This window comes from Mauremys reevesii, linkage group 8, assembly GCF_016161935.1.
Source record: "Mauremys reevesii isolate NIE-2019 linkage group 8, ASM1616193v1, whole genome shotgun sequence".
NCBI classification, from domain to species: Eukaryota; Metazoa; Chordata; order Testudines; family Geoemydidae; genus Mauremys; species Mauremys reevesii.
Genome location: NC_052630.1, coordinates 15,211,187 through 15,234,277, shown reverse-complemented (window position 1 = coordinate 15,234,277; position 23,091 = coordinate 15,211,187). Strand labels below are relative to the sequence as shown.

Sequence of the window (23,091 nt, the reverse complement as noted above, 5' to 3'; positions counted from 1 at the left end):
TCTTGGCTTTTTTTTAATCTAAATCTTCCAGAGAGGTCACACAGGTTAAAACCCCGACTTAGCATTTCCATATTTTCTTCAAGTCTTACTCTATAAAACAGATAATTGGCTTTCTTTTACAAGTCCTGTTATATGATCTGAAAGGTAATGATTAAACTGCATTGTGGTTGCTGGCTTCTAGAGGAAATACCTAGCCTGTACCCAGTCATACTACTGTAATCCTCTGAAAGATGCTTTCTCTTTAGAGCTGGTTGAAAATCATAGTGATAATTGTATGTGAAAACTCAAACCCCAGTTTCTGAAAGTCTGATGTCCAGCAGGCAAATTAATGTGTGTAGTAGAATAAAGCATAAGGTTTGTTTTAAAGCTGGGACAATAGCCATTCCACACTGTAGCTTCCCCTTGCTGTGGCACTCCATGCTCACCTTATTGGGCATAATTCAAAATGGAGAATATGGTAATATCAGGAACTCCAGGGTATGATTATGCATATGCTCAATCTCCGCTGCTACCAGAGCTTTTTTCAGAATTTGAACAAAAGCAACAAAGTTCTTGTTGAAATGTCTTTCCTTTTCCACGAGAATTACTCAAATGGATTATTTACAGGTAGTGCATTTAGTGTGATTGAAACACAGCCCACACTTGTTCACTTCCATCAGGCTTTACCCTTCATACCCCAAATAATTAATCAGATTAAGTAGTAAAAGCAGAGAGAGTCTTATTCTTATATATTGACAAGCCACTTACTCTGAACACACAATAAAGAGAGGAATTAAGGAAATAAATTCAAACACTTAATTAGAAAACCCATTGCTGTGGTATATGGGCCTATCTATAAATGCTTCATATAGAAATGCACTGTAAAATGGAGAGAAGCCAGCCTGATCAGAGGCTAGGAGTAATTCTCAACTCCTAAATATTTTATTGAAAACAAAATTATGACCACTTCAATTCTGACTTCTGTTGTGGTGCCCTGGACAGAAGTTAGGAATTTCAAGTGACCTACCTTGATTGGTCAAAATGGTGGGATCCTTACTCAGCTACTGCAGAGCTGAGTAGGGATGATGCTGAAGCTAATTTTAACATGACACTACCGGCTGAGTAACTCCACGTCTCTGCATGCAGAAAGCAGTATAATTTTTTCTAGAACAGTGTTTTTAACTGAGAGAGAAGGAAAACAATTTCTTTCACAGCATTCAAAATAAATGAAACTTACTGCTGTCTTAAAAAAAAAAAAATCACTTGAAATCTGGTCCAGTTTTGTATATTCAGGGTATGTGTACACAGCAAAGAAAAACCCATGTCTGGGCTGTGCCTGCTGACTTGGGCTCGTGGGGTTTGGGCTGCGGAGCTGTTTCGTTGCTGTGTAGACTTCCAGGCTCAAGCTGGAGCCCAAGCTCTTGGACCCTGCAGGGTGGGAAACAGCGCTGCAGGCCCAAATTGGCTGGAACATGCCAGCTGCAGGTTTTTCTTTGTTATGTAGACATACCCTCACTGTTCTTGTTGGTGCAGTTTCCTGCTATGCTAGCCTTTCACCTCTGGATCTTCTAGTTCAAATCTAGGTAAACTGATATTAGTGAAATATTTCTATTAGTCCCATTCTAATTCATGTATAACTACACCAAGCAAATAGAACAATTCAGCATGATTGGCTCTGCTTAAGAGAACCGTAAAGCAGGCATAGAATGGGTGTATTGCATGTCAGAGTTGAGGTGCATTGATGGAACCATGTGGGAAGTTTGCATAACACCTGCTTGCATCGTATCTGGCTTAAACCAGTTGTGTTAGTCCTTCCATTCTTCAAGTGCTAAATTCACTCAGCCATTCTTGCCTCCAAATTAATCTAGGATTTTTATTTCTTGTAACTTTGAAGTGTCTTATTTTGCTGTTCTTTTTAAAGGAGTGTTCTTTTTTCCCTCCCCCCAGAAAGATACAATCCGTCATCAAAAACGTCCAATGGCCATCAATCGAAATCGTAAGTTGCCCTTATAAAAGGATTAGAACATCCTCTCCAATATTTCCCAAACTACTATTTCTGAAGTGTTTTTGAAGGATTTTGTCCCATTAAGATGACTATAGCCATTTCTCCACACTTTAACGTGGATATAACAGTTCTTCGAGTGTTTGCTCATGTCCATTGCATATTAGGTGTGTGTGCTCGCCACGTGCACTGGTGCCGCACTTTTTCCCTTAGCATTATCTGTAGGGAACCAGCTCTGGTGCCCTCTGGAGTGTCGCCCACATGGCGCGGTATAAGGGGCACTGCTGGCTCCCTCCATCCTCAGTTCCTTCTTGCTACCAGTGACTGTGCTGGAAAATCTGCTGCTTCGGCTAGCGTTGTTTCGTTCTCTGTTCTTGCGAACTTTGAAAACCTGTAAAATAGTTTGTATATAGTTAGTAGTTTCTTAGTTAAACCCTTAATAGTTGTGTTCAACTCTTCATTAGTCCCGAACGGGACTCAGCCAGGGGAATGGACATGCCCACTTCCCCAGGCTTTAAGCCCTGTGATCATTGTAAACGGCCTATGCCTGTCAGCGATCTGCATACCAGCTGCCTAAGGTGCTTAGGCAAGGGGCACGTAAGTGACAGGTGCTGTATCTGCAAGTCCTTTAAACCTAGGATGAAGGAGGAGTGTGAAACTCGTCTAAGGGCGCTCCTAATGGAGTTGGCACTCACTCCAGCACCGGAGCAGCGGTCCAACTCCACAACAAGCACCGTGGCTCCAGTCATGAAGCTGAAGAAGGTGAAGGGACGATCTCCTACAAAGAGAGGGCTGGAGCTGAGCCATGACCCATGCTGGGCAGCTCAACACCCCCTTCAGGAAGTCAGGCTCCAGCTCAAGTCAAGCAGGGCAGCCCATCCCATACTTTGCCTGCGACTCTGGATAGCGGTGCAGGACACGACCAGCTTCAGGTGCCATCGATGCCCAAAGCCTTTCAAGCAGCTCAGGAAATCCTGATGCTACTGGTGCTGCCCACACCGGCTCCAGCGGTACCCCGGTCTCAGGGAAAGCCTGCTTTGGGACCTATGCGTGTGTCCTTGCCTCAGTAGCACTGTTCCCCATCGAGAGTGACCTCCCGCCATCGCTCGCCCATGTGAAGTTTTCATGCCTCGGACTAGAGAGGCAGGCTCAGCAGATCCCCCTTTCCCACAATGGGGGCACTGATCAAGGGAGTTGAGGTGTTCCTCGCTGGTGGATTGGCGCAGAGCATCTGGGGCACATGCCACTCAACAAGATCTCTGGGACTGGCCCCGAACGTCTCCAAGGGCCTGGTACCGATCACTGGACCAATCGGGGAGCAGAGACCGCTGATCACCTGGTCGTCAGCACCTGTCTACTAGGAGGAGATAGGAACCTCCTGAGAAGGGCTCCCGACAGCTGGCCCGTAGTGGCTCCCAGTCCCGTTTGACATCCTGGTATCGGTCGAGCAGCAAGGCGTGGATCACCGGGTGTCTGACGCAGATACGCCAAACACAGTCTCCAAAATTCTGACCAAGACGTCTGACTCGCTCAGACAGGTCAGCTTCGGGTCCCAGCAACCGACGCTGGTTCGGACAAGAGCCACCAGTCCGCCCGTTCCTGGTCACCCGGTACCGACCGCTCTGCTTACAGCTCCAGTACGGAGCGATGTTCCCTGACTGCAGGACAAGGCCTGGTACCTATGGTGTTGCCGGCATCAACGGCACCAAAACCAGTTCCATGGCCCAAGCGCAGTGGCTGGCGCCATGGTACCTGTGGAACCCTTGGGAGTTCACCCAACCATCCCAGGCTGCCCGATCGGTGTCAGGAGCCTCGGAGAGGCCAGCGGCCTCGGTATCCCCTCCCCCTCTGGTTCTCGAGGCTTTGGGGAGTAAGACCCCACAGGTTCAGGAGTACCAAGGGAGCAAGCTGCTGGACCCCACCAATGGACGTGGAGGTTCCCGCAGCACCGGCATTAGCCTTGTCTGGCAATGACGAGGACATCTCAGGGCCTACTCACCCAGTTCCTCAGGATGATGCTAAAGCACACCAAGAACTTTTGAAGAGGATCACTTCCAACCTGCTGCTTCAGGCAGAGGAATTGGAGGAGCTATCTGTTTGATATCCTCTGTTCCTCGGCTCCCCGAGGCTTCCAAGAAGGAGGTCCGAGTGATTCTCGATTGAGGGCATGACCGTGGCCAGGGAAGCCCTCCAAGTGGCATCGGATGTCGCTGATGTTGCTGTCTGCACCATGGCTTCTGTTGTCTCCATGTGGCAAGCTTCCTGGCTGCTCCTCTCTGGGTTGTTCTCTGAGGCTCAGCCATCAATGCCCTTCGTCCGAGTCCTATTTGCAGAGCAAATGAACAGCAAGTTGCATGGCCTCAAGGACTCCCGCACCACCTTGAAAATCCTGGATCGGTACATCCCAGCCCCAATGCATAAGCAGTTCAAACCGCAGCAGCCTCAAGTCCAGGGAAGCCAGCCTTGGCAGGACCAGCCCTACAAATGAGCCAAGGGCAACAAACAATGTCCGAGCCTCCACCCTCTGCCCAGTTGGGCTCAACCCATGCCAAGCAAAGGGCCAAATAGTCATTCTGAGGGTGCGCCCAAGGGCGACCTACCAGACTATTCCCCGGATCCATCTGTCCCAGTGTTCTCCAACCGCCTTTCCCTTTTTCTTCCTTGCTTGGACCGCTGTAACCTCGGACCAGTGGGTCCTCAGCACAGTGGAACAGGGTTATGCTCTCTAGTTTCTCTCTTCTCCCACCCACCTTGACCATCCCTCACAAGAGTCTCCTCACGCAGGAGGTAAATGGGTTGCTGCAGCTGGGTGCAGTGGAAGAAGTTCCTCTCGAATACAGGAACAAGGGGTTCTATTCCTGGTACTTTTTAATCCCAAAGGCCAAGAGCAGTCTATGCCCATCCTGGACCTGTGAGACCTCAACAAGTACCTAAAGAAGCTAAAGTTCCACATGGTCTCCCTGGCTTCTGTTATCCCCTCCCTGGATCCGGGAGACTGGTGTGTCACCCTTGACTTGAAGGATGCATACTTCCACATAGTGATCTTTCAAGGACCCAGATGCTTCCTCCAGTGTACAGTGGGAGCCCACCACTACCAGTTTGCAGTCCTCCTGTTCGACCTGGCAACAGCACCGAGAGTGTTTACCAAGTGCATGTCCATGTTAGCGGCTTACCTTAGGCGCCGGGGCATCCAGATCTACCCGTACCTTGATAACTGGCTTGTCAAGGGCAGTTCCAGGTCTCGAGTCCAAAGGAATGTCATGGTGCTTCAAGCCACATGCTGCTCTCTGGGCCTTCTGATAAGTGACAGAAAGTCGACATTTGTGCCAGTGCAGAGGATAGAGTTCATTGGAGCGATCCTTGACTTGACCTGCGCCAGGGCGTTCCTGCCACGGGACAGGTTCCTCGCACTGACGAACCTCGTTGTGGAAGTCTCCACGTTCCTGCTGACTACATTGGTTTGGCACGCTTATGAGCCTGGCAGCAGGTCCTCCCTGGCCCCTGCCCAACCAACCAGACTTTCTGTCACAGGATCACGGTCAGCTCCTATACCCCAACCTCGAGTCCATCCACCTCTCGGTGTGGATGCTGTGTGGCTGAACCTGGAGGACCGGATCTGTTCAGAAGGAGTCCAACAGGTCCTCCTGGAAAGTAGGAAGCCCTCAACTAGACTGACTTACCTGCCAAGTGGATGAGGTTTTCCTATTGGGCATCCGAATGGGGCATCTCTCCCTCGCGTTCCTCCATACAGACTGTCCTGGACTTCCTGTTCCATTTAAGGAACCAGGGCCCGGCACACTCTTCCATTAGAGTGCATCTTGCCGCCATCTCTGCTTTTCACCCACCAATCCAAAGACAATGTTTTCCCATGACATGATGGTCAGATTCTTGAGAGGGCTCGAGAGAGACTTTCTGCAGCTATGGGCTCCTGTCCCGCAGTCGGATCTTAACATAGTCCTTTCTAGGCTCACTGGCCTGCCCTTTGATCCAGGGTTCCTGCTCCTTTTCCCACCTGTCATGGAAGATCGTGTTCCTGGTGGTGGTGATGTCGGCGAGACGAGTCTCTGAAATTAAAGCCTTGATCATTTATGGTGTTTCTGAGGTCTTCTCCAAAGACCAGGTTCAGCTGTGGCCCAACCCAGCCTTCCTGCCAAAGGTGGTATCAACCTTCCATATGAACCAGGACATCTTCCTCCTGGTGTTCTGTCCCAAACCCCATGGGACCAGTGAAGAGAGGCGTCTTCATGCGTTGGACTGCCGAAGGGCCTTGGCTTTTTACTTAGAATGTGTCAAGCCTTTCTCAAAATCAACTCAGCTCTTCGTTGCTATGGCAGACAGGATGAAAGGCCTTCTGGTGTCCTTGTAGAGGATTTCCAATTGGATCACCTCGTGCATAAGGACCTGTTACGACCTGGTAGAGGTTCCGCCGCCGATTGTCAGAGCCTACTTGATGAGAGCTCAGGCATCTTTGGTGGCCTTCTTGGCACATATCCCTATCCAGGACATCTGTAGAGCTGCAACGTGGTCCTCTGTTCACTTGTTCATGGCTCATTATGCCTCACTCAGCAGGCCAGGGATGACTCTGGGTTCGGCAGAGCTGTGTTGCAATCTACACATCAGCTAACTCCTACCCACTTCCAGGGGTACTGCTTTGGAGTCACCTAATATGGAATGGACATGAGCAAGCACTTGAAGAAGAAAAGACAGTTACCTTTTCCGTAACTGGTGTTCTTCGAGATGTGTTGCTCATGTCCATTCCACAACCTGCCCTCCTTCCCCACTGTTGGAGTTTCTGGCAAGACGGAACTGAAGGTGAGGAGAGCTGATGGAACCCCTTATACTGTGCTATGTGGGCACCACTCCAGAGGGCACCAGAGCCGGTCCCCTATGGATACCACTAAGGGAAGAACGTCCAGCACCAGTGCATGTGGTGAGCACACACACCTAATATGGAATGAACATGAGCAACGCATCTTGAACACCAATTACAGAAAAGGTAACTGTCTTTTCTTATGTAGAATCTTAATTCTTGTTGATTACCAGAAAATGGCTACCCAAGCTCATGTGAAAAGAACACTTTCCAAGATAGTCTCAAATTTTATGTCTACCAAATGCTGGTTCGCAAGGGCACATGTATGCATGTTGCTTTTCCTGCTCTCCTTTTTTTTGTTGCACACTAGCAGGATATTTAAATAAGATTTCTATTCTTGGGATTGCTGTATGTTTCAGTACTTTTGACAAGAATGAGGAGGGCAGGTAGGGTAGAGGGACCTTTTAAAATAAATGTTTATGGTTGCAGAGAAATCCAGTTACTTGGGTTGTGAAGTTATGATCTACTTTAAGCTGCTAACACAGGGGTCTCAAACACATGGCCCGTGGAGTTATTTGCTGTGGCCTGCCAAGCTCCTCATGCCCCCCCCCCCCCAGTTATTTGCTGCGTTCACCAAGCTTCCTTCACCTGCCATGCTCTTCCCACCCCCACCCCCACTCCAGTGCACTGCTTACCTCTAGGTGCTTCCTGCTGCCAAACAGCTATTTGGTGGCGCTTAGCACTTTCCAGGGAGGATGAGGAGGACTGGGGAGGGACGTGCGCTCAGGGGAGGAGGCGGGGTAGGGGTGGGGATTTGGGGAAGGGGTTGGAATAGGGGCAGGGAGGGGGTGGAGTTGGGGTGGGGACTTTTGGGAAGGGGTGGGGGAGAGGTGGGGCAGAGGCAGGGCCTCATGGAAGGGGTTGGAATGCGGGCAGGGCCGGGGGCAGCAGGAGGGGTGTGTCAGTGATGCGGCCCTTGGGCCAATGTACTAGTCCTTACGTGGCCTTCGTGGTCATTTGAGTTTGAGATTCCTGTGCTAACAGTTACAAAAATGGTTTGGGGAGCTGTGATGTTTTGTAGTCAGAGGATGTTGTATGGAATATGCTTAAGGAAGCTTAAATTTTGGGCCCTGTCTTCTGCTGGAATACCAAACATTTATCATACAGATGTTACAAATGTGGCAAACTATATTACAGTACCTATAGAATGAACATTGCACTTCATCTGTCTGCTACACAACCATAAAAAACAAAACAAAACCACAGTGTAACTAGAAGCTTCTTGATTAGTGTTTTTTCCCCTCATAAATTTTTGGTGACTTTATTCTTTATAATGAGCAAGTTGGGTGGAAATTTGACACCTGGTGCCCAAAGGTTAATTGTTCCTAGAAAACGCACATATGTACACCAAAGTAAGTCTTTAGTGGCTGTCTGTATATTACTCCTGGGGGCATTCTGCGCCAAAGAATTAAATTCTGTGCACAATATTTTAAAATTCTGCAAATTGTATTTGTCAGAATAACACTACATAATCACTCTAGTTTCAATTATTTTGGTAATTTTATTTCAAAATGTCTGTCAGCAAATATGCCTGTAACAACACACACACACTCTTCCCCCCCCCCCCCCGAAGTAGAGTTAAAGAAAACCCTATGACAACCCAGTTCCTGTTTCTCTGCCCCCTTCCCGAACCCAGCCACGGGGTCCTCCCCAGCCAATACATCTCAACCCCCAGAGCCCAGTTGCAGGGCACTCCTTGCTCAGATACCTACAACATCTGAGTTGACCTGGGTTTGTTCTTGCTTATGCATCATCTCCAATAAATAACATTCTGCAAAACAAGTTTTCCCTCAGTTATACCAATTCAGTTGCAAAGTCTTCAATTAGCAGTTCTTTTACTGTGTAAACAGAAATAGAACCCAGTTCTTTCTCCCATGCTTGTCCAGGCTTCACAGTGCTAACAGGAGTAAAAAATCAGTAACCATCTACCCCTCTGAAAAACCTACTGTTGTCTCTGTGACTAGATATGACTTTTTTTTAAAAAGATGCGTACCCACACTAAGTGTAAGAGACAGTAACAGAAGGATTACACCCTTCATTTTTCCTTTGCTCTTTTGACATAGCAGTATTTCAACAATGCTATACTTATGGCTGGGGCTGGTATTTTTGGTGGGTGCAGAAATCACCTATGGGGGAATTGGAGCCATTTCTGCAACTGAGGGCAACTGAGGAGATCTGTGGGCTACTGCTGGAAACCCCCATTAGATTCAGGTGTGGGTGAGAGCTTGAGAGTTTATTGCAATGAATTTATACTGTCTTAAATAAAATGATAGGACAAGATTGCACTTTGTGTAGTCAGTAAACTTGTTCTTTTGGGGAGACAAACATTAAATGACCTTTTCTGGGAGGAAAAGATATATTGGGGATTAGACCCAAGATGTCAATGTTAGGAATTTCATTAAAACAGCCATACTGCGAAAGTACCTGCGTGGGAAACTTATTTTTTAACTTTCTCATTTTCTTCCTCCAGATGTGAATCAAACCAAACAGAGTAAGATACTGTTTTTATATACACTAAAGCCTTTAATTGCAAAAATAAAACAAAAGATAACAAAAACCGTAATGAATGTATCTTTCCAGTATTCAGACATTATTCTAGGATTGTGAAATATATTTAGATATGTATATTGAAACATAGCTTATGTGACAGCAGTGAAATAAAATGACAGAATTCTAAGTGTCACTCTCAATTCTGTTTAAACAATACTCTTAATCATTTGCATGCAAGAAGACAGTCCTGTAGGTGGTCGCTTCTCCTTTCACACTAAAATGTGACACAAAATATTTTTGTATAAGGGATTCTTATACTTAAGCATTCAACATTTTAGTAGTGAGTTCTGTGTGCTCCCACATGCAATGAACTCTGTAGACAAAGGACAATTCCTAGTAACATTTTAGATCAGTTTATAGCCTAACACCACTTTGGAATTAATTTCTAGAGTATATGAAAAATTTATTCCTCTTTCTTTCTTTCACTCAGTATGTTGAAAGATGACTTAAAACTCAGCAGCAGTGAAGACAGTGATGGTGAACAGGTATATACCATAAATACTAAAGTTTTAGAAAAGTTCAGCAGACACAACGGAAGTGTTCAATACTAAGTTTCTATTTTAAAAACCTGCAGCGCTTGGCTGGTTGCAAATTGAACATTTGTTAGTAAGCATTAATTAAAAAGCAAGATTTTTTCAAAGTAACTTTAGTTACACTTTTTGGAATATATAATCACTATTTGTGGGAGTCCTTGTTTCCAGTTTTGCCTTTAGACTTCCAAATCTCACTGTATAGCAGTTTCATATTGCTTTTTCCTCAACATAAAATGGAACAGAATGTACTCAAGAAGTATAAACTCTTAGTGACGACGACTTTTTCAGGATTGATTTTTCCCCACCCCCAACCCCATGTGGGGGCCTGCCATTTAAGGACAGCACATCTTCAAAATAATATGTGGCATACATTTTTCCACACACCGGTAACTCAGGATTGGGATTGGTGGTTGTGTCTAATGTATGTGAACACTTGCACCAAATTTCCTTTTTCTGTTTCTACTTCTACAGTAGCATCTTCACTCTAGTTGGGAAAATTTATGCTCCCTTATTTGCTATTAACCCTCTGTAATACAAATTGTCCTATCTTTGGCACTGATCTTAGATAATTCTAAAAATAGCCCTTTCAGGATGGTGATTGCCTGCACTGCCATTTAGTATCCCAGTTTCATTTTCTGTTGTAGTTTCCAATCCCAGTCGGTTTTTTTGTTTTTGTTTTTTTGTTTTGTTTTTAAATCTGGATAATGCTGATGAGGCATTTTGCACAATCGCTGAGAGCACGGGAATAGGGCATTCCGTTGCTGAACATCAGCCCTTTGGGAAATTGAGGAATAACACTGATAGACCCAAGTTGTGACCAGTCCTCACACAGAAAGATGAATGATACAGAGCGATGAGTAGAGAGGAATTGGAACTCTCAAAACCATAGTAGAATGTGTAGGACTCTTTGACTTTGCCATTTGTTTGCTGTGTGAACGTGGCCAAATAATTTAATCTGTCTGTTTTCCCTCTCTGAGGATAATATGCAATTTTGTTAACTATTCCAGTGTGTTCAGATGAGAGATGCTATATATGCTAAAAAGCAACAGAGTCCTGTAGCACCTTATAGACTAATAGATGTATTGGAGCATAATCTTTCGTGCTAAGTATGTTCATGTTGTTGGTGATGAGGAAGGAGTATTAGAGTTCTATTTTTGTTTTCGTCTCCATGCAGTGCACAATGCATAATACAATTTATGAACGCTTCTTCCTCACGCTGGTTTTTTTTTTTTTTTTAATTACAGGATTCTGATAAGATAGTGCCAAGGAGTACACCTGGAAGGTAGGAATTCATAGGTGATTTTTAGCAGTTCACGGCAAATGAAGTAACAACACTTGAGCAGATGAATTTTCCTGATTTGATCTCACTGCTCTAAAAATCCATGTCTGACACTGTAGACTTGTGGCTTGTGCTAACCCAAGAAGTGACTAGAACTTGATCATTGGTTAAACAGCTTTTCTCCTCCCACATGTAGATACTTAACAGCTTGAAAAATAAAGCAGTAATTGTTTATATAAGTAATTATCATTTCCCAGTCTATTTGCTATACTCAATTATGTAGAATTTTCTGTTAGATAATTAAGTCAGAGCATGTTGAATTTTTCTGTTGCAAATAAAAATTGTGAAACTTGTGTGTCTTACATAGTCTTGATTATTTTACCTTTTTGTCTTTCCCCAGTAATTCTGAACCTTCACAACATAATAGTGAAGGAGCAGATAATTCCAGGGATGACTCAAGCAGCCATAGTGGATCTGAAAGCAGTTCTGGATCTGACTCTGAAAGTGAAAGTAGTTCCAGTGACAGTGAGGCTAATGAGCCATCCCAGAGTGCATCTCCAGAGGTAAGATTTGATATCTGGTTTGAGTTATAATCCATCTACAATAATCCCTGAGTACCATGATCTTCGCATCAGTCTTGACAGTTAAGAACAGAACGATAGTTTGAGAAGATGCTAAGTAAAGTGTAAAACTGACAAACATTTTGGAATGATTTTCAGCAGCAGTTTATCAGCTATGCTAAATGAACTGTTTAAAAAAACACATTTAGCACTTTACTTTGACATACTTCATGCCACTTGGCTTTGAAAGCTTGGGAGACAGACATGCTCATACAGTAATACTACAACAATGAAAAAACTAGCTTAAAGCATGGTATGTACTAACTTCCATTTAGTCATTCATGTAACTGGTGATATGGCACAACGTTTTGGGTCACACCATGATGCTGTGTTTGGGCCAACAGCATCTGCTGTGGCTCTTCTCATCCTCTGCCAGCAATCATTTGTCACTGCTCTGTGTAATCAGCCTTTCTTCACAGTGAAGATATAAGAGCTGTGGCTTTCACACTGTATTTCAACATATTATACTTGGTTCATTAGCACCATCGGCTTTCTGCATAGCTGTTACCTTGGTGTACAACACAATGTTGCAGCCTTTGGAGGGAAACGGGGGAAGAAAATATATAGTGTTTAATACTCCTCTCTCTTTTTTTTTTTTAAGCCTGAGCCGCCACCAACAAACAAATGGCAACTTGACAACTGGTTGAACAAAGTGAATCCGCATAAAGTGTCACCAGCTTCTTCTGTGGACAGTAATATCCCATCTTCACAAGGCTACAAAAAAGATGGCCGAGATCAGAGCTCCGGGAATGGGTATACAGATCAAAGTGGGTCTAAGGAATCTATTTCCTCCACTCCTGGGCGAGATTCCAAAACCACCCAAAAAGGATCGGAGAGCAGTCGTGGCAGGCAGAAGTCACCTGCACAGAGTGATAGCACAATACAGAGGAGAACTGTTGGTAAAAAGCAGCCCAAGAAGGCAGACAAGACAGCTATTGAAGAGCCCAGAGGAGGGCTTAAAATAGAAAGCGAAACCCCTGTAGACATTGCAACAAGTATGCCCTCAAACAGGCATAAGGCAGCCACAAAGGGCTCTAGAAAACCCAACATAAAGAAGGAGCCCAAATCTTCCCCTCGGCCTACAGCAGAGAAAAAGAAATATAAGGCTTCAAGCAAACCTTCCCAGAAATCCAGGGAATTCATAGAAACAGATACCTCCTCCTCTGATTCTGATGAAAACGAGAGCCTGCCTCCTTCATCACAAACCCCCAAATACTCTGAGAGCAATAGGACTCCTGTTAAATCTTCCATGGAGGAGGACGACAGCTTTTTTCGGCAAAGAATGTTCTCTCCTATGGAAGAGAAGGAACTTCTTTCACCGCTCAGTGATCCAGATGAACGGTATCCACTTATTGTGAAGATCGACCTGAGCCTCTTATCGAGAATACCAGGGAAGCCTTACAAAGACACAGACCCACCCAAAGTGGAGAAGAAAAATGTGCCAGAGAAGCATACAAGAGAGTCCCAAAAACCAGCCTCAGACAAAAATTCCACCAAGGGCAAAAGGAAGCATAAGGTAAGTGATCAATTGAAAACTTATCTAGTCTCAATCTCTTGATGCCTTACTACTGAGGTGACATGGATAGCCCAGTGGCAAAGAGAGAGTGCTCAGTCTTAGGGACTCCTCTAGCCAATTAAGAAGTGGTACTGTTTCTTTTGAAGGGAATCTGTCTAGGCTTCAGGGTTCCTTGGACTTTTGGGGCAGGTGGGGGAGAATTGGCGTTTGTGTGAGAGCTTGGTAGGCATTGTAACTCCCATTGTCATGGTGAAATTTGTGCCGGGAAATTCAGACTCCTGTGGGATCATTGGGTACTGAGTTGGGTAAATAGTCTTTTCTTAGTGACACCAGCACTGGCTCTAATGTTTCAATCAGCAGAGTGCCAAAAACTCTATTATGCTGGCCTTTGCCTGGTAATTTTTTCAATTATTAAGAAAAAGCAGGGATGCTTGTTAGAAGAGTGGACTGAATGATCTATTGGGTTTTCATCCATATGTGACTCCTGCAATTCTGTGAAATCATCCATGGCTTTGGGGAATGAGAAGCCCTGATTTGGAGCCATAAGAGTATGTCTACACTGCAGTTAAACACCAGCGGCTGGCCTGTGTCTGCTGATTCAGGCTCATAGGGCTCAGGCTATGGGGCTGTTTAACTATGGTGTAGACGTTCAAGCTCAGGCTGGAGACTTGGCTCTGTTACCCTCCCTCCTCACGGAGTCCAAGAGGGCGTCTTTGCCTCTTCCCTCCCCCATGCTTTTTTAGGGCATTTCCACCACTCCTGGCTGCAGCCATAACATCCACACTTTCATTTTTAGCATGCTAGTTCGAGTTGAGCTAGCATGAGTCTTTCTGCCCAGGCTGGGAAGCTGACTCCCATCTACAGTGTAGACATATTCTTAACTGTTCCTGGCCAAGGCCCTGCTTAAGAAATGTGCCTGCTGCAACCTCTCTTCCAGTTCTTTGTGTCAGCCTCAGGGCAAGCCGATCACGTACACCTCCTTTCTGCCAGGGGTATCTTCTAACAAGTCAGGGCCTCTTGATATTTAGCATATACCAACAATAGCCCCATTGTTCTCTTAACTGCTCTGAAGGTGTGTACCTGCAGTTTTCTGTCTTATCTCTGGTCTGACTCAGCTCTTTGAATTCAAGGGGGCAGCAATAGAAAATTGAATAAGGAAACACAGTCAAACATAATGTAAAAATAATGCAGATATCTCCCAATTCGCCACAATATCGAAGGGAAACTGGTGGCATAAATGCTGCTGCAAGCTCCCTTCCAAACAGTTGCCTTCAACTGTGCCAGCTTCCCTGCTGAGCAACCAAGAAGTAATCTCCAGTCACTCTTGGAGTATAGTCTGATGAACTTGACATGACTGAAAACAAATGGATTCCTCCATTCTTAATCCAGCTCAGATTACCTCTTTGCCCTGTGCCAAGTAATGAAAGTAAGGTGGAAAGGTTTCTTACCTGAAAAATGGGGATAATACCTACCTTACAAGGATGTTGTTGTTTGGTGTTTGTATAACACTACTATACAAGCTCTAGCACTCACTTGAATGCACTCAGTCTCTAGTAGCGTTAAACCTAATGGCCCCCCTCTTATTTGGCCAGTTGTTCCTTGCAAAACAATATAACAAAAATGGTGGCTGTTATGGACAGAAACCAGCATAAAGAGCTATGCTCCTACATCAGGAACAGAAGGCTTTGGGGAGACCAATTAAACTTGGGCTGTATCTCAAAGAATCATCTCACTAATCATCTTCAAAGTCCTGAGACCATACCTATGCCTAGTGGTGCAGTCATGGTGGACATGAATATGTTCTGAGGCAAGTGGGAGATGCAAACTATTTTTCAGGCCTACCCCAAAATACTGAGGCAGGCTGTATAAGAAATTCTGCAACAATCACTTTAGAAATCCAACAGCTGACAAATGTCAGTTGCTTACATGTTTTTTTGATCTTTGGGTGCTGGGTTGTAGCGGTTCCGTAGCCCAAGAGCATTCTATTACTGCATTGCATTACAGTAAGATTTATTAATTAGACCCTAGTCTCGAGCTGAGTTGCTCATTAGAATTGTTATTTTACACTTGTTTTTCTGCTGCTACTGCTTATGATAGATTTGAAGATTAATGAAAGTGTGTAGGCAGTTTAGAAATTCACATTCAAAACCTTTTGCTTTTTACAGTCCACTATTTTATAAAGCATCAACTCTTATCAAAAGTAATACACCTCTACCTCGATATAATGCTGTCCTTGGGAGCCAAAAAATCTTACCGCCTTATAGGTGAAACCGCGTTATATTGAACTTGCTTTGATCCACCGGAGTGCGCAGCCCCGCCCCTCCAGAGCACTGCTTTACTGCGTTATATCCGAATTCGTGTTATATCGGGGTAGAGGTGTATTGACGAATGTTGAATGAAGCTTTTTTTAAAAGTGTTTTGTTTTGTTTTTTAATCCCCTATGGTCTAGCAAAAACAAAATTAATTTCCTACTCTTATTGGGAGACCTTCATATATCAGCCTAATGAGGTGTAGATTGTCTTAACCTAGTTGATTCCAGCCAGATTTTTGTTATCACATTTTAAGTAGTTCAGTAATTTCAGCAGCCACATTTCAGTCCTGCTTGTACTGGTAGATCATTTGACATTCACTACATACTACTGCCTTCTGTTTGGGACAAGTAATTCCATTGTGGTCAACTATCTTAAGGCATGGGCTAGATCCCACCAGGGAGTGATTTTCAGATCTGCTGTAGTGCTATTGTGCCATATGTTGTAAAAGGTTTGCTAAATTGTCTTGACAAATGTAAAACATTATGAGGGACAGTTAACCTGTAAATATCAAACTTTGTCCTGATAGCTCTCTTGTGCTTGCTTTCTTCAGAATGATGATGAAAACAGAGCCGGTGAAGGCAAGAAAACTAAATTGGAAGAAAAGTCTTCGTCAGGCCACAAGGCCTCCAGCAATAGAGAGTAAGTGCAGTGAGAAAATAGGCTGTTTTTTTAAATCTATAAGGCTTAGCATACATTAAGGGGAAGATTGGCACCCAACACCCTATCTGCACTTACAAATCTCCCCCTAAATACCTGCTTGCCACCACTTACAAAGGAAAAAATCCAGTTGCAGCTCACTGTTCATGGGGCAAGATTTCATGTCTTCAGACTCTGTCCTTTTACCTTGACTTTGGGGTTTTCACAGTAACTAGTCAGAATGCAGGTACTTCCCAGAACCAGGCATACTGGGACACGGTTCACTCCTAACAAAGAACAGTTTGTTTATTTAACAACTTTACTTCATTATTACAAAATAGTTTGTTCAAAGGTCATTTACCTTTGATAACGGGGTTGGAATAGGCTGGGTTTATTTCCTTCTGGGACTAATTTTCCCTAATTTTTACCTTAACACAGGGCAGTGTTTAAAAATAGGTGAGCTGCATAACATTAACATATGTAAGATTTACACAATCTGCACTTCGCCTAACCACACGCACAAATTAATCCACTCCTTGTAAAATGGGTGATTAATTCTCCATTCAGCAGATGTGGAAACTGCAGATTTCAATTTTTTTTTCCCCCAAGTTATGCAGCAAGCCATCGATTAGTCAGAATTAGAACTCAGGTTGCGTGACTTCTACTCCCATCCTTCAACTATTGGATCATTTTTAAAAACACACCGCATTTTTTTAAAAAATTGGCTGCATTTATATTTGTGATTACCATAGATTAGAACTAACCTAAAACTGGCAAAATATAAGCCTTCCAATCTTATCCACACATACAATTAATTTTGCAATGAGTCAGGGTGCAAATTAGCAAGGTTCCTAGTGTACTTTTAATCAGTTGCAAGTTTGTTAATTTTTGTGGATTTTCTTTTTCTTAAAATATGTGCTACTTCAGATTATACAATAATATATAACTGTGCACTGGACCACATATTCCACTGTAATGAATAATCTGAAGAAACCTGTTAGGCCACTGTGAATTACCACAGTGTAACAGAGACAAGGTAGGTCAGGTAATATCTTTGATTGGACCATTAAAAGATATTACCCGACCCACCTTGTGTCTCTGATATACTGGGACCAACACAGTACAATAATACTGCATACCACAGGGTAACACTCAGTTTCATTGTGTTCAATTGTGAATATTAAGATTTTTCAGAGCCTCTGTAAAACTGATTTGCAGATTCCTCTGCTGGGGCTCCTAAATTTATTCTTACTCTGATATTTGTCTTCTGTCAGCAAAGAACCAAATGTTCTTTAGATTAATAGTATGAAAAGTGTTTAATTTTTCTTTGAACAATTCATTACTGTGCAAATAGCTGTCCAAATGCCTTATCTTCCCAACCGGAAGATGGGTAGCAAGCATGAGGCTTGCTGTTGATTGCCAATAGTAGTCCTTGAACAGTCAAGGTGAGGATGTGGTACATATGTACAGGATGGCTGAATTAAGGGTAGCTTTCCCTTTTGATTGGGCAAATAGAATACATGCCTATACCATCTCTTAGTCTAGACGTTCAGAACAAAGTCTCCACCTTAACAGTGCTATAGACAGGTTGGCACAAACATTGGCATTAACTTTTCAGGTTGTAAATGTTTGGTTTTTGTTTTGTTAAACAAAAGTGGTTTTCTGGCTAGAACGGGTAGGCAACCTATGGTATGCGTGCTGATTTTCAGTGGCACTCACACTGCCCAGGTCCTGGCCACCGGTCCGGGGGGCTCTGCATTTTAATGTAATTTTTAAGTAAAGCATCTTAAACATTTTAAAAACCTTATTAACTTTTCACACAACAATATTTAGTTATATATTATAGACTTAGAGAGAGACCTTCTAAAAACGTTAAAATGTATTACTGGCACGCAAAACCTTAAATCAGAGTGAATAAATGAAGACTCAGCACACCACTTCTGAAAGGTTGCCGACCCTTGGGCTAGGATCTGCTGCCTTTTCAAATCAGAACAAGATCAAATGGTAAAAACAAGCTCAATCTGGTTTGCCCAAAAGCCAGTTATTAAAAATGAGGTGAAAAGTAAATAGCCCCATATACAGTCATGTTAGGTCAAAATAATTCTTGTCACCGTATCTAGAAATAAGCTGTACTTATTCATTTCATGCAGGTCGTCAAAGCAAAGTGCAGGTAAAGAGAAGGATCTGCTCCCTTCTCCTGTGGCCCCTGTCCTTCAGAAAGATCCCAAGCAAGATCATGGGTCCCGGAAGAGAACAGTCAGTCAATCTTCTTCCTTAAAATCAAGCAGCAACAGTAATAAGGAGAGTAGCAGCAGCAGCAGTAAAAGTAACTCATCTTCCAAACAAAAAAAGACTGAAGGGAAGGCTTCTAGCAATGCCAGGGAAGTCAAGGTAAGGAGTTTATTTTTGTAAATGCTTTCTTCTAATATTCATTGTTTCTCTGTGTGCAGTCTGGCATGTCAATGTGTAATCCAAGCAATAATTTGTCAGGCTTTGACTTTAAGCTTAAATGTAACTTAGTTTTTAAAGGTGTTTACTCCTTGTAGTGCACAAGTAATTGGGGCATAAGGAAGCCTGTAAATGGAAAACAATTCAGTAGCTATTCATTAGAATTGTTGTATCCTGGGGGTAGGTTGGTACTAATGTTAAATTTACAAATGTGATTAGTGTTCTTCTAACTACAGCAGTTGCTTATTAATCATTTAATTTTATTCCAGTGAGATTTTTCAGAGTTTTCATTGAGAAAAATGTGACTTGGTGGTCAAGAATAGCAAACAAGTGAAATACCTAAACTAGGATTGCAGACATCCACCTCAGATGCTGACTTCATCAGATTTTGTAAAGCAGGCAGGGTTGGTCTAGTCAGTGCATGTGTGGGAGACTTCCAAGGAGCCTGTAGGTCCCTCAGGGGATTGTATTGTAGATTCACTGGCACCTTTTTTTTCTTCCCTGCATTAGCGCTGAACCAAGTCTGGCCATTTTTTTTTTTATTTGGGTAATTAGTATCTCCTTATAGTTTAATTTGGTTTTAATTCCTGTCTTAAGTTAGTATAGTCTTGTCGTTTGCCACTGAACATTTGCTACAGCTGACTGTATTTCTTTTCTGAAGTGACTGCATTTTGGTGGTGGGTGAAGGGAGATTATATATTGCTGGTTTTTTTTGAAGCAGTCAAAAGTTTTTCACCAACAGAAGTTGGTCAAATAAAAGATATTACCCCGCCCACCTTGTGTCTCACTGTCATGTTGAGCTGAAGTTGTATGATTTTGGGGGCAGGAGCCATGTCTCTTTGGAAGGCTCCTTAAACATTATGGATGCTTGACAAATAGAATGATCACTCCACTTCTGAAATATTAAAGCAAAAATCATGCTACAGAATTGATTGTTCTAAAAGGAATAGAAAAGCAGAAAATACATGCAGCACCTCTCCTAGGCAGACAGTAAAATAAATGGATGTTAGCCATTACTAAGTTGAGGAGGAGAATTCAGTTGTGCCTGGAAACCTTTTCAGATTCATTCTAGCAGAGATCCATTTGGCCCATCAGAGAGGGGGGCTTGTAAGGGAGCTGGTTATGGTTCCTTGATCCTTGGTCTGGCTCCACCCCCAGCATATATTGGAGCACCAATGAGGAGAGAAGCCTTTGAGAGTTATGATGTGTAAGTAGTAAATGTGAATGGCAATTAACCTGCTGCAAGAGTGACCTAGCTTGCATTTAACAAGTGTGAGACCATCAGGAGGAACTTAAGTAGTGAACAATCATCTCTTTTTAAAACAGATTTCTAACTGCTTTTATAATTACTAATTGTGGCAATTTATTTCTTCTCAGGAAAAGGTTCTAAACAGTTCATCAAACTGCCCTCCTGCATCTACCCCAGCTACAGACAGCTCAAAGTCCCGAAGAGCAAAGCTTGTTTTTGATGACAGGTGAGAGCAGTGAGAGGTGCCAGGCACATTACATTTCCTCTTCCCTAAACAGGGCATTAATTTCAGTGTGTAACTTGTAAAATGTATAGTAGCTTTCTATGTATAGGGGATGTTCTTTGCCATGCATGTACAGTATTATTCTGTGGAGATCTGCATGCTGTTCGTGTAATTGTATGCCTGCCTGACACATGTATCACTAATTTGGCCGACGTCTCAGCCACTACCAGGAGCCATAGCCTCCTTTGTTCATTCGTACTCAGCCTGAAACAAGCGAGCAGTAGATTTTGACAGTATGTGATTGTCCTGTGTCCATTTTTAAGAAATACTAGTCTCCCTTTCTGCAGACTCACTTCACACCTCACCAGACCAGTCTGCCTGTCCTCTTTGGGCTGAGTTGGCACCCCCCCCCCCCCAAGTCAGTGACTGCTCTCAGTCATGGAGAGGATCCTCTGCCTCTGGAATTGCTGATTCACAAAAGTGGGATCATGGAATCATTTGGTCCTGTGTTATCAAAGTTATCAAAAAGTTATCAAATTTTGGAGAATGTGAATCAGTAAAATATGTTCCTGAATTCACATCAAGATTATCCATTCATGCAATATTTCATGCAAATACTTGGGTGTTCTTTACAGGGGCTCAGTTAGAGTTTTATCAGCTACTTCAAGGTTGATTTAAAATAATTGCTTTTTGGATTAAGTACTTTTAGGGGCCAACATAAAGGACCATATGCAAGCAACCTGATTATGGGAGTGGTTTGCTTTTCTTTTACTACGTATTCCCAGACAAAATCAAGTTATGATGGAGTTAAAGTTCGGAGCACATATCTGTAGTTAGAGGGAAGTTGTAGTTATCCACAAGCCAAATATGTTAAAGCCAGGAAATTCAGAGTTAAGGATAAATTTAAAAGAAATCCAAATATATTAGGTACGGAAATGCATAATTAGGGCACCCGGGTGGCTTTGACTATGCCCTGCAGTGACACCATGCAGTAACCATATAATTATAATTAGACATTTTAGTATTTGTGGTTTTAGATTACAATAAACTGATTTTTAAAGATGTTAGCTTTTTTTCCTTTTATAGTGTCAACTAGTGCCTCTCTAAGAGGAGGGTATGATTCACTTTTAAATGAACTGTTATAAAATGCTGACTTTAAATGAAATGGGGTGTGCCTAGTACTTCATATTGTGGTGAAATAGGGGAAAGATTAACTCCAACTGTTTGTATGTTTGGAAAACCTTGTTCAGATTTTAGACTGTGACCTTGTAAATACAGCATTTAATTCAGTAAAATAGAAAATTAAAGATCTCTTGTAATTACTCTTTGGAGCAGAGGTGGGCAAACTACGGCCTGCAGGCCACATCTGACCCTTGGGACCGTTCTGCCCAGCCTCTCTCCTGGCCTGGGAGGCTAGGCTCCAGCCCCTCCCCTGCTGTCCTCCCTCCCCTGCAGTCTCAGCTCGCCCCGCCGCTGGTGCAATGCTCTGAGTCGTGGGCTGCGAGCTCCTGGGGCAGTGCAGCTGCAGAGACTGGCCTGACCCGGTGCCTGGCTGGCTCCAGCTGGGTGGCGCGGCTGCCTGGCTTGGTGCAGCTGGGCAGCACGGTAAGGGGACAGGGAGTGGGGGAATGGGGTTGGAAGAGGGCAGGGGAGTTCTGGGGGTGGTCAGGGGCTGGGGGTGTGGATCGGGGTGGGGAGGTCAGAGCGGGAACAGGGGTGGGAGTTTTGGGGCGGTCAGGGAGAAAGGGTGGTTGGATGGGGCCAGGGTCTCGGTGGGGGGGAAAGGGGAGACAGTCAGGAAGGAGAGGAGGGGTTGGATGGGGCAGCAGGGGACAGTCAGAGGTGGGGGTTCCAGGGGCAGTCAGGAGACAGGGAGAAGGGGGTGTGGATGGGGCAGGGGCCCTAGGGGGGCAGTCAGGAAGGAGGGAGGGTTGGATGGGGCGGTGGAGGGGCAGTTAGGGGCCGGGGATCTGGGGGCAGTCAGGGAGAAGAGGTGGTTGGATGGGGCAGGGGTCCTGGGGGGCAGTCAGTCAGGAAGGAGGGGGGGTAGGATGGGGTAGCGGGGGGCAGTTGGGGTGGTCAGGGGACAGAGGGCAGGGGAGGTGGATGGGACGGGGTACTGGGGGGGACGGGACACCATCAAGGGGCGAGAAACGGGGCGGGGGTCAGATGGGGGCAGGGGCTGGGCCAGGCCTGGCTGTTTGGGGAGGCACAGTCTCCCCTAACCGGCCCCCCATACAATTTCTGAAACCTGATGTGATTCTCAGGCCAAAAAGTTTGCCCGCCCCTGCTTTGGAGTTTGCTTTAGGACATGCAGCCATATATCACAGATCAGCTTGTATGACCCAAGTTCAAAAATAACAATGGAATCTCCATTTGAACATGTCTTGATTTCTTTTGAAAGTTCCACATCTGGTTAATACTATCCTTTGTGATCTGCAGACTGGGAACTCTGCACTAGCACATGTCAGATAACTGACACCTCTGCTAACATGTCTAATTTGCTTGGCTAGGGAATGTGGAGTAAGTTGGCTAAATCCAGTGACTCTTAGCTGTCTTAAAACAATAGTTGGAAGTAACTAAATTTAACTGTTGAAAGGTCGTTATGATAAAAATTATGTGCGCTGTAACTTGAGGAAGGAAGAAAAAGCAATGTCAAAAGATCCCACAGTTACAAAGCTTGACATGCAGAAAGGGATTCAATTTTCATTAAATTCATAATTTCTTTTTTTTTACGTTGTAGGATGTATTCGGCCGATCATTATTTACAAGAAGCAAAGAAGTTAAAGCACAATGCAGATGCATTGGTAAGTAGAACCCAAAACATCTATCTGGTGGTTGCACATAATGTTAAGTTGGTTTAACTCTTCTGAA

The 23,091-nt window shown here is 44.1% G+C and overlaps 1 protein-coding gene across 4 annotated transcripts in view; it reads left to right on the top strand.

Moving 5' to 3' along the window:
• The window catches only part of AFF4 (AF4/FMR2 family member 4), an 84,746-nt gene that overhangs the window by 39,597 nt on the left and 22,058 nt on the right, over positions 1–23,091 (top strand). For all 4 annotated transcript variants that reach the window (XM_039484129.1, XM_039484128.1, XM_039484127.1 and 1 more), the window contains 10 exons: positions 1,927–1,975; positions 9,322–9,342; positions 9,832–9,886; positions 11,179–11,216; positions 11,614–11,776; positions 12,435–13,349; positions 16,212–16,300; positions 18,448–18,688; positions 20,123–20,220; positions 22,961–23,024. In XM_039484129.1, the coding sequence (XP_039340063.1) occupies positions 1,927–1,975; positions 9,322–9,342; positions 9,832–9,886; positions 11,179–11,216; positions 11,614–11,776; positions 12,435–13,349; positions 16,212–16,300; positions 18,448–18,688; positions 20,123–20,220; positions 22,961–23,024 (1,733 nt within the window). The remainder of the gene's footprint in view (positions 1–1,926; positions 1,976–9,321; positions 9,343–9,831; positions 9,887–11,178; positions 11,217–11,613; positions 11,777–12,434; positions 13,350–16,211; positions 16,301–18,447; positions 18,689–20,122; positions 20,221–22,960; positions 23,025–23,091) is intronic.